The sequence below is a fragment of the Strigops habroptila genome, chromosome 1 (assembly GCF_004027225.2).
Source record: "Strigops habroptila isolate Jane chromosome 1, bStrHab1.2.pri, whole genome shotgun sequence".
Taxonomy (NCBI): domain Eukaryota; kingdom Metazoa; phylum Chordata; class Aves; order Psittaciformes; family Psittacidae; genus Strigops; species Strigops habroptila.
The window spans coordinates 123,798,266-123,809,582 of record NC_044277.2 but is presented as its reverse complement, the minus strand read 5'-3'; the positions used below and the strand labels follow the sequence as shown (position 1 = coordinate 123,809,582).

At 56.6% G+C, this 11,317-nt stretch overlaps 1 protein-coding gene and 1 long non-coding RNA gene across 3 annotated transcripts in view; one reads left to right on the top strand and one right to left on the bottom strand.

The window, feature by feature from the left end:
• The first annotated feature begins 4,867 nt into the window (after nt 1-4,867).
• LOC115608156 overlaps nt 4,868-11,317 on the top strand; it is a 39,714-nt gene continuing 33,264 nt past the window's right edge. Inside the window, exon 1 of one of the 2 annotated variants that reach the window (XR_003991449.1) lies at nt 4,868-5,221. This is a non-coding gene — a long non-coding RNA (uncharacterized LOC115608156). The remainder of the gene's footprint in view (nt 5,222-11,317) is intronic. The other variant, XR_003991450.1, reaches the window with a different exon arrangement.
• On the bottom strand, nt 5,961-10,706 carry DLX6 (distal-less homeobox 6). The gene is made up of 3 exons (XM_030486447.1): nt 9,988-10,706; nt 8,908-9,101; nt 5,961-7,129 (listed from the first exon to the last, which is right to left on the bottom strand). The coding sequence occupies exons 1-3, from the start codon at nt 10,346-10,348 to the stop codon at nt 6,878-6,880; spliced, it is 807 nt and encodes a 268-aa protein (XP_030342307.1). The 5' UTR covers nt 10,349-10,706; the 3' UTR covers nt 5,961-6,877.

Here is an 11,317-nt window from a genome sequence, read left to right as displayed (position 1 = left end):
GTTTCCCTCTAGACGAGCACTAATATTTTCTTTTCAACCTGCAGTAAGAGCTTCTCCCCTTCCCGAGGTTCCTTCCCTTTGCAGAAAGGCTTGGACACCAGAGGTGGAAGTCTATTTCCCAGGTGGGTCCACCCACCCCTTTCTTTGAGGAGCTGCCGCGGGGCCGGTGGTGTCGGTAACCTGCAGGGCCCGGGAGGGCTCGGGCGGACAGCGCAGGAATAGCTCCGGCGAGGCGGGATGCCGGCAGTCAGGATGCCGGGCAGGAATGGGAATTCACACAGAGCCGCTGGGCCCTGGCGTCGCTCCCCTCTCCAGCCAGCCGAGCCAGCTCGGTTCGGTTTCCATGCTGGTCCCTCTCCCTACTTAATTTCTCCTTCTCCCAGCTCGGGGTGCTGTTGGGCAGGTCGAGGAGAGGCTGGCACCCCTTCCCGGGAAAGGGTAGCCAGGCCCGGTTAGGAAATGCCGGGGGTCCCCGTGGACCCAATGCCCATCCGGGGTCTACAGCCCCCCGCAGTTCGTGAGAGCCCCGGACAGTGCAGGGTGGATGCTTCTGTCTCCCCTGTCCCCTACACGCAGACAGGCGCCTCTCCCCGCCCGGGCGCACCCCCGGGGCTACGGCGGCGGCCGGAGGGAGCCTGGCTTGTCCGGGCCTCCCCCCTTGCCTCTCCGGGAAAGGAATGGGATGAACTGTCCTTTGTCTCAAGCTGGGTTTGGACTCGGCGGATTGCTGGCTTGGGGTTTCTTTTTTTTTTTTCCCTTTTCGACTCCCTCTCTCTTCCCCTCCCTTCTCTTTTCCTGGCGGCCACTTCCATGTGGAGCTGGGGCAGCTCGGGGAGCCGAGAGGAGCCACATTCCTGTGGGTGCCGAGCGGCTCCAGGGCTGAGCCACAGGGCCTGACACACACACATAGACACACAGGCGCACAGACACACAGGCGCACACACAGAGCGGCCTGCAGCCCCGGCTGCCCCAGACCCAGCGCTCCCGGCGTTGCCCACTCCCCTGAGGCTCTTCCACCCACAGCAAATCCAACATCCCCTGCGCTCACCCACAGATGGGGCGCACATCCACAGCACCCACACCCGCACCCACGCACCGACACCGGGGGAACACCTTCTCCCGTTCCCCAAAGAGTCCCCGCTGCTCCCGCCCGGGCATCTCCCTCTCCGTCCGGGGGAGCGCTGCTGCCTCCCCGCCAAGCCACTCGGGTTCCCTCCCCCTTCTCCCCAGGGAAAAGCACCAACCCACCCCTCCAACCTGTCGCCGCCTCAAGGCAGCCCAGCCCGCTCCCGGGCGGTTCTGTCGCCCGCATCTCCCCGCGGTGTCCCCCCTAAATTCGGTCCCCCCGGGCGCTGCCCGCTCCGCCGCCAGCAGCGCTCTATCCCGAACGTGCATCGCACATGTGGCATCCATTAAAGATTTCTACCACGCAATTTTGCGACTGACAGACTTTAGGTGGTTCGGTTGTGGATTACGGAAAGGAGATCTATTGCTTCAGGAAAATCGGAGGGGGGGTGGTGGGGGAGAAGCCCCTCTTTCAGTCATTTGAGCGGCTGCCTGCAGTAACGCAATAACCTGTTTTATAGGTCAGACAAGAGCCGTGAAAATAGGAACCGCGGAGTTTACATTAAACCTCCCTTTCTCTCTCTCTCTCTCTTTTTTAGGGAGAATCTGTGTTGCATCAATAAAATGTTTCTGCTCTTTGTTCGGCGGTGCGCCTATTTACATGCGATTTGGGAGGATAAGCAATGGTTTATCCGCCAGGAATACAGACCCGATAAATCCCGACACGCACCCACGCCCCAGGTGTCTGTGTGAACACCTTCCACGGACACGACCTTCAAAGCCGCGGGAAAAACTCCCAGCCCCCATCGCCTCCTTATTTCCCTTTAGGTGAGGGCCCGGCCAGGAGCCGCGACGGCTCCAGCCCTTGGCACGGAGGAGCCTGGGGACGGCTCCTCGCTCCCTCGTGCCCCTGGGCAGTCCCGGAGAGGTTGCCTAAACCTCAGCCTGGGCTCTGCAGCAGGGATCAGTGAGCCTCGCGGGCCGGATCCTGACCTGGCTCCGTGCTCTGCAGCGGCATCCCCTGCCTGACTGCGGGGCTGTCCCTCCATCCCAGGGAATATTTACCGTCTCCTCCGTATATGCATCATATAACCCGTTTTATAGGGCTTTTGTCTCGCGGTATCCACTGAGCGTTCTTTTCCCTTTCTTCGTGCTATTTTTATTAATTTTATTATTAATATAATTAATTTTATTAATTCCTGTGCAGAGGACGACAGGACTGCAGCGGGGGGGGAGGGTAGGGGGGGACAGTAAGGACCGGGCCGGCTCCCTCCTGCCTGCCCTCCAAGCCCCTGGCCCTGCGGTACCTGCCGGCGGGGCAGCAACACCGCTTTGATGATTTGGGCCATTAAAAATGAAGCGGGTTTGTACATTTCTTGTCCAGGGTTAATAAAAGCTAATCAGGAGTGGAAGGCCAACTAGCCCAATGAGTTAACCTCGCTAGCTGCAGGTAGTCCTGTTAGCCAGGCTCTTTCGGTTAATTAATTACAATTGAGTCGGTTCTGTGATAATTTCCTCAAGGACCCCTGAGGACTGGTCCAGGGGGTGCGCAGGACCGCAAAAGGCCGCGGGCTCCGCAGCTTCCTGCGGAGGGAGCGCGGCCCCCGTGCCCCGCACCCCGCATGCTCCCCGCCCGGCTACGAGGCTACCGAGGCTTCTTCCCCCAAAGTGTGGTTCAGGAACCCGAGAGGAAGCAGAGGACAAGGGGGATCCCGCTTCTGGGGACGGGTGGGGACCCCGCGGGTACCGGGAGAGGCTGCGGGAAGAGTGCAGCCGAGAGGTGGCCTAGGGCAGGGGGAGCCCGGAGCATCCTTCCTCCCCCCCCCCCCCCATCAGGCTCTCCCTCCTCTGGATTTGGACACGTAACGCTTCAGACCACTGATTTGCTATTTTCTTAATTCCCGCTCTTCTCATTCCCTATGAATCAAACAGTCTTTTGTCCTTCAGAGTTTGATTTGATCGCTACTGTTCACATTTCACTTTTGTATTTTTCTCTCCCTATACCATTACTCATTGAGTGCCCCGTGAAATTACAATCGTACATTTTCAACTCAGCAACCCATTTGCAGTGCAAAAATAGGGTCTAAATAATGGCTGAATTAGCCCTACTGGACAGTTTCAGATGTAACACTCTGTAATAATTATATTGCAGGCTGGATTAGGATGCTATTATCATAATCTGGACGTTTACAATTATCTGTAATTTGCAAAGATGCGCCAGGTCTTGATTACAGCAGGTTTTTTTTATCAAGCTAACCATCACTAAACAGTGACAGTAATAACAGCTAATTTTGCTGGCAATATAAGAGGTGCTGGGGTGTGCAAACAATTTCACACCTGGATGTGCTCACTCAACCAAGAATATAGAGAAAGAGCTTCTGCCCTGAGACTCAGAAAAATATTCTCCACTGCTTCTGTGCAGTATAGATTTCTAGACCCCGAGCCTTGCTTAGCAGATTTGCACAGGGGGTAAGTTTTGGGGGTCGCTTGGGTTTGGGGTCGCTTTGTGGCTGCTTCGCGCCTTCCCCGTCGAGGCACGCTCCGTCCCTGCTCGTTCCCCCGCTCCCGCGGTCACTCTTGCGCCGGTCTTTTCCCTCGACGGGCCGGACCCCGACAGCCCCGCGCCGCCTTTTTCCTCTCCGGTGCTGTCGCGGGCGAGGGGGGGTCCCTTCGGAGGGTCGGCGCGGGGCTCGGCGGACGACGGAGAAACCCCGCCAGCTCCGGAGCCGGGCCGGGCTCCCGGACCCGCAGCGGGGCGGCGGCAGCGCTGCTCTCCGTGACGCCCATCCCGCGGTCTCGGGGCGGCGGAGCCCGGCGGCGGGCGGGCGGTGGCGGAGCGGCGGTGGCGGCAGGTTGGGGGCTGTCTTGGGGAGCTGCCGCCGCTCCATCCATAGATGACGCTGTTTCACGAGAGTCTCCCGGGGCGGCAGCCGCGAGTGGGAGCCGGCGCTGCCGCTGCTGCCATTCGCTCCCAGGCAGCTCTGGAGGAAGGCCTGCCTCCCGCACCTTCGCCCACTCTGCGGAGCTAATCCGGCTTTTGTATTATTACGATGATGATCATTAGTTTGTTTGCTTGCTTGCTTGTTGTCTGGGCTTTATTTAAGCCTATCTGAGAAATCACTAGTGGGGGAGGAGGGCACGGCGCTCCCACAGGCTTTTCGCGCCGGCACAGGACGGGCCCCCCGAAAGCTCTCGACAAGCAGCGACCCCCCTCTGCCACCCCCGGGCCCGCCGGCGGAGGGGGGGCTGGTACGGGACCGCCCGCTGCCATCCCCACTCGGGGGCTGCAGCGAAAGGGTTAAGGCGCTGCGGGGCCGTGGGGGCCGGGAGCCGCCGGGCCGGGCTCGGCAGGGCTCGGCTCGGCTGGGCCGGGCTCCCCGGGCTGCGGGGCTCCCGCACCGGGGCGTCCGCCGCCCTCCGGGGGTGCGAGGGTGAGCCCGCACGGGGGCCGGCCTGGGGCGGGGGGGAGTAAGGCAGGGCTCCCTGAAAGATGCACACACACACAGACACACAGACGCACAAATGCTGTTGGTTTAACTGTATGGTAGCTTTCTCTCCAGTGTCATTTGAATAATTCAGTGAGCCCCACTACCAGCTGTACTTCTGAAGCCTCTTCCATTCTTTTCAGCATTATAATTTTGGTTAATTTTCAATTTTAGGCCCTACGTCTCTGCAATTTGTGTATGAATAACAGAATAATTTTCCTCTTTTGTTTCGCCTTTCCTGTTCCTGAATCTAAATAAAGATGGCTTTTTAGTATTAAAAGTGGAAGAAAATTACAGGTAATTATCTTTGACGGTAAAAATGCTGTAATCAGCGGGCTACATGAAAAATTACTCTAATTATGGCTGCATTTAAGAGAATGGAAAAAAACCTTCTTGTGGATAAAAACCTTAAATTGTCCCCAATGTCTGCTTCAAATTGGATGGCACTGCAGCTGGAGGCTTTGTTCAGAATTGATCCTGGGGAGCTCTGAACCCAAAGTTTCACAGTGGGAAGGGGAAAAAAAGAAAAGAAAACATTTTTCCTAATGTAACAATACGAATGGTAGAAAATGACAAGACTGATCGGTTTTAAACCACTCTGAAGACTGACTGAGCGTGGAAGTTGCTCAAAAAAAAAAAACAAAAACACCCCCCAAAAAACTGGTATGTTGGTAAGTAGTCTTTGCTTTGTGTCTAATTATAGTGACTGTCCTTTTGCACGACTGTATGTAGCTGTCATTATATGGAGCACTCTGAGGATCTCTATTGACTTCTGATAAATGGCTCAGTGGTTTCAAGGTTCATAATTTGAAGGATGCCCAGGTCTCTAGCCATTAATTCTCGCAGTATGGGGCACCCAGCTTGGCTGAGGAAAGGGCTTTTCATTGTCAGGCGTTGCTGTGCTTTCCACAAGCCGGTGCGGCTGGGGCTGGCCGGGCAGCGCGGTGTGTGCCTGGGCACCTCTCCGGGCTCTGCAAAACATTCCTCCGCTTGCGTTGTCTGCTCTGGAAAAACAAAGGAGGGCGCCTCCTTTCTTAAGAATTTGGAGGCTCCGAGCTTTGGGAAGAAAGGCAGGGCTCCGGGCTTTGCCTCGGAGAGAAAGCTCAGCTCAGCTGAGCGGCGGAGCAGGGAAGTCGCAGCAGAAATGGCCGGGTGATGGGAAACTTCTTCTAGGCTGATCTTTGCGCTCTCGCTTATCTCCTGTGCTAGTCGCAGCCTTAAACCCAAACCACCAGCTACCCCTCTGTCCTCTCTCTCCATCTTTTCTGTCTGTGCTGGCAGGTGTATACTCAGGTGGGGGGGTCCGGGCGGGCGGGCAAGCAGAGGGCAGCGTCCAGCTGCCCGGGCTGAACTGGTCTGGGTGGGGACACACAGGTTGGGAGGTGGAGAGAGAGAATGAGGAGCCAGGCGGGCGTTTTGTGGCTTTTACTCTATATATGAAAGGAGACAAAACCATACAAAGTATATGTACAACTAAAATTCAACAATATATACAGAAAGGTTGCTCGGGGGGAAGGTCCCTCTCGCTCAGGGGTGAGGCTGCCGGCGGGCAGCGCTGAACCTTCCTGCCCTGCCGCCGCGGCGGGTCCTGCCGCGGATCCCTCGCTCTGTCCGTCCTGCTCGTCTCCGGGAGTCTGTCCGGCTGTGTGCGGGTGTGTGTGCGCGGGTGAGGGGGCTCTTGGCGGGAGAGACGGTGGTTTCTTCGGAGCCGCAGCCCATTGCATTTTGAGAAAGCATGCAGGTTTTGCTTCGTGGTAATGTTCTAATCTTACAGTATGTTTTCATTTTTCAACCAGTTCTCCTTTCTTCCCCTCTTAATTTCTTTTTTTTAATCCCTTCTTCTCTCAGCCTTTTTTTTTTTTTTTTTCCCCAGTCCGGATTTGGTGAATAAAAATGAAGGAGCTTTGACTAGTCCCTCTTTCATCATGTAATGTCTTTAGCTCATTAAACAAGTAAAAACGGCTGCCATGGTAGGTTCAGGTTCTTCTTGTGGGCAAAGTCTGTAAAAAGTTTGTTTTGACGTATACTCCACAGAGAAAGAGGCTGGTGCCTTGGAGTCCAAAGGAAAATATCCTAAAGAGAAGTGTCTTCTGTGCGCCAGAATGAAAATTGTGTCTTTCTGTTGGAGATCAATCGCTGAGGTTACTTAAAAAAAAAAAAAAAAAAAATATAGAAAAGAAAAATAAAGGAAAATGAAGCCACTCTGTCTCTTTGCCGCATCTACAAGTTCACACAGAGCCTGTTAGCTGGCACGGCTTGGCAAAGCAGGGGAACTTCTTGCCATGTCGAGACGAGGCGTTTTTGGGAGATTATTTCTCTTGGACAATTCACATCATTTGTGGTCTCTGCATTGTGTCTTGATGTGGAGAAGAATACCAGTGAGAATAGCCAGGCATGTAGCTGTTGGGAGGCATATTGACTCCCTTGGCAGAAGCTGAAACGTCCCAGACCGGAGGCAGAGCCGGAGAGCGAGGGGAGAGGGCAGCGGAGCCGGGCAGGGGGTCGCTCTCGTGGGGGTTGCTCCCCTGCTTCAGCAGCTTCTTGAACTTGGAGCGCTTGTTCTGAAACCAGATCTTCACCTGTAGAGCAAAACGCAGCGGGTATTAGGCTGCCGTCAGCACCCAGGGCATGGCAGGGGAGCCCCTCGGGGCTGGGGGTTTGCTCTAGAGAAGGTCTGGAGAGCCCACGCCAGCTGGGTGTGAGGTTAGGGATAGGGAGAGGGGAAGGAGGGGTAGCTGCTGCTGCTGCTCTCGGGCTCTGGATGCAGCTTCAGAGAACAGGAGAGGCAGAGCGGAGCTGGAAAGCGGGAGGGATGCAGGTTTTAGCCTGGAACGTTATTTTCCCTGGCAGGCCAGAGTGATCGAGCTGGAGCAGAGTACGTGCTCAGCACTGTCCTGCTTTAACACCTCATTCAGAATTTTGGAGGTCATTTGATCATTTGGGCAAACTGTTGTCAAACACGGGCAATCATATGATTTTGTGCCAGGAGACAGGAGCCAATAGACAAAGGGCATCTTAGAAAGAAAGCGCGCATCGGAAAACATGCACGATCAAGCGGTCCTTGGTGATGTGATGGGGGAGGAGGCGCGATGGAACCAGGATTGTGGCTTTATTTTAGAAGTTGTATTTAAAGGAAGGAAAATGCTCTTTCCTCGGCGAGTAACTGGTTATCGAGAATGCTTTGGGTCTCATCCTGCTCCTAATCCAGTAGAGTTCCCGAGGAGGGAGGCTGCACTCCATGAGGTGTGCAAGGATCGGGCCCATTCTGGCAGATCAGAATTGTTACAGAAATTACATATATATATGTAAGGCATATATAGACGCATACTTCTTAAAATCAGACAAAGAAAACAACTCCCACACGTGTATTTGACCTTGCAAACTTTACAGATGTAATGTTAGGGCACAGGCATGGGTGCTTGTCTAGCTGCATGCTCAGGATCGGGCCCCTAAACCCAAATCTCTGCGAGCGAGAGAGCAAGCGAGACGGCAGTGAGACAGAGCATGCATGCTAAGGATGCTAAAATCCCATTTATAAAACCTTCAGGTCTATTCCCATGATTAATGGTTGCTGAGTATTTAAAAATCGCTGGCTGGAAGCGACTGTTATCAACGACAATGATAAAATCCTGAAGTTATTTGTTAAGCTCATAAATTCCCATGATTACATTTTACCCGAATTGATCCCATCTATCCATGCACTTCCCCGCAAACCCCAGCCTGGGAAGCCTGTAATGCCTCATGTGTCTTTCAAGCTTAAATTAGCCGAATGGCACAGCTACTTCAACCACACTTAACTATGGCTTAACCTGCTATAATTTTGTACACGGCTGTCTTTGATCTTCAGATCTATTATCACCTTTCGTACATTTTGCCCAAGGGTAACCGCTGCATTTGCGTTAGTCATCCAAGGTGAATTAACTATTGATTTTACAGGTATTTCCTAACGTGTTCCTGCTTCCCCTCTGCCTAGAGGTTGCTACGAGGCAGCTTTGCCTTGCTCTCAGCTCTACCTCAGGCCCAGCGATCCCTCGCCTTTGTTTTGTTCTCCTTTTCACAGCTGGGCAGCTGCATCTCGGTGGCTGGAATGATCCGAAAAGACAGGCAGTTTTAAAACGTTATGTGTGGCATCGAAAGGGAGCGCTTGCTCGCCAGACGGCCGAATCCCGCTCCCTCTGCGGCAGACCGGTCTCTCTGTCGTGCATTAGATAAGTCCTGTCACGCATAGATGGGGACCGTGTGCGATACCTTCGCTACCGCTCCCGCACAGAGGCCAAAACGTTTGGGGAGCATCGTACTGTGCTTGGCCTTTATTGCTCGAGCAGGATTTCACTGATTTGGGATTCCCAGTAATTACCTGTGTCTGGGTAAGTCCTAATGAAGCTGCCAGCTCAGCTCTCTCTGGAAGTGCCAGGTACTGAGTCTGCTGAAAGCGATGGTTTAAAGCCTGGAGTTGTAGGCTAGAGTAAATGGTTCGAGGCTTCCGAATCTTTTTCCCTTTTCCATTGAATCTGATTTCACCGTTTTCAATCACTGTGGTTTTTTGCTGATCTGCAAGCGAAACAACACAGCTGAAACATCACCCTCCTTCCCTATTCAACGCGGGCGTTTTGGCTGCCCCACGGCTCCCCTAAGTGCCGCAGCCTGCCCCGGCGCCGGTGCAACATCACAGGGACTGTTGCGGGAGGGGAGGTGGGGGGGTGGACGGACACAACCATCCGGGCAGGGTGGGCAGGCTGCCCTTCCCCGGGGGAGAAAAACTGATAGTATTTAAATAGCTATGTATTAAAATAAAGAGCAGGACTGGCTTCCTGAAGGGATGCCCGGTTCCAGGGCCATCCAGGTTTTACCCAGCTAACTGACTTTCCGTCGCCGGTTTAGTGGTCAGTGAATCACCAGTCCGAGACTGTTAACAATGCTCATCTCCCCCCCCGCCCCGCCGTGCCCCTCCAGATGAATACGTACAACCGAGCGGCTCCCTGAGAAAAATAATACATAAATCAGGCGGCCCCCGAGCGGAATGCGACCCGCTCGCCTGGAAACTTTCACTCCTCAGGTGTTAGCAGGAATTTTGCCTAAAGCCGGTCCCGCCGTAACAAAGGAGCGCCGAGCGCAGCCCCCTGCCCGCTGGCCGAGGGGCGAACGGGGAGGCGCCGGTGCCCAGCGCCGCGGTCCCGCCGGCAGCCGCCGCCGGCGCTGGGGCGGGGAAGCGCGGCGGCCCTGCCGCCGGGCACGGCAAGCAGTAGGCCCGCGGGAACGAGCAGCCCTTGCTTCCCTCCCCGCCGCCCCGCGCACCCCAGGGCCGGCATCGCCCGGTGGGAGCGGGGGGCACGGCGGGGGTCGCTGTGCAGGCGCCCGGGGAGAGGCCCGGGGATGGGGGGGGGGGGGAGGACAAAGGGGGGGCTGGCGGCGGGTCGGGGAAGCGGCGCCGGCTCACCTGCGTCGTCCGCCCGCGTCTGGCTGGCCGCGCTGCTGTTGTGGTAGGACTGGAGGTACGGGCTGTGCTGCGAGTGGCTCACGTAGGGGTAGGCGGCCAGCGAGCGGTGGTTGTAGGAGCCAGCGGTGCCGGAGTAGGGCGAGCTGTGGTGGTGATGCTGGTGGTGCGGGTGCGAGCCGGCGGCGGAGTGCAGGCAGTGCAGCGGGTAGTGGGCTCCGGCCATGGCCGGCGAGCTCTGCTGGGAGTGGGGCGGCGGCGGCGGCTGCGGCGGCGGCGGCTGCTGCTGCCCGAACTCCATGAAGGCGGATTTGGAGGAGTCTTGCGCGTCCAGCCCGTCAGCCATCGTAGTCATGGTCATCATCAAAGTTTGGGAGGGAGAGCGCGGCGCTCCCCGGCTCGCCCCCCGCGCTCTGCCTCCTCTCTGCCCAGCCACCGCCGCTCCCCTTACCCGCCGCGGCACCGCTGGAGAGGCGGCGGGGATTTAATTTAATTTCTTTTCTTTTTTTTTTTTATCCCCCCCCCTTTTTCTTTTTTTTTTTTTCTCTCCTTCTTTTCCGCCTTTTTTTTTTTTTTTCCTCCTTCCCCCCCCCCTCCTCTCCAAGGAGCCGTTGTGCGAGGGGCCTCGTTCACTGAGGGAGGGGAGGAAGGGGAGGGCGGTGTGCGGGGTGTGTGGAGGGGGAGGGCGGGCTACTCCCGCCGCTTTTTTGCGCCGCTCTTTTCCTTCATCCCCCCGGCGCGTGGGGTGGGTTGTGTTGGGGTTTTTTTTTTTTTGGGGGGGGGGTGGGGTGTGGGAAGAGAGAGAGAGAGAGAGGAGGGCCGGGAATAGGGGAGGAAGAAGAAGGAGGGAGGTGGAGGGGAAGGGGGGGGGGGCTGGGAAAGTTGTGGGGCTTCGGCGCTTCGACTTGAAGGGCAGGGACGCGCATAAGTCGAATGGTTCGTCTCCGGAGGGCAGCGCCTCCCTCATTGGTCACTCAACCCCCTGACGTCACCGCCCCGGCAGCGCGCGCGCTGCCCGCCCCCCTTTCTTCCCCCCCCCCTTTTCACCTCCCCTCTTTTCCCCACCCGTGCGCGGGGCGCTGAGCGCGCATGATGCGCGCTCCGCGCCCCGCGCACGGGTGGGGAAAAGGGGAGCGCCTGCCCCTATCCCCCCCCCTTCCCAGCCAAAATCACTCATCCCCCCTCCATTCTCCCCTTTCATCACCCCCCCTTTTCTGTCGTCCCCCCCCTCCTTGCGCGGTATTTTCAGTGCGGCAAAGTGTCGCGCAGCGCGTTTCCACCCCCCCCCACGTTGAAAAGCGGCGGCGGCAGCAGCTCCCCGTAATGGCTTTCA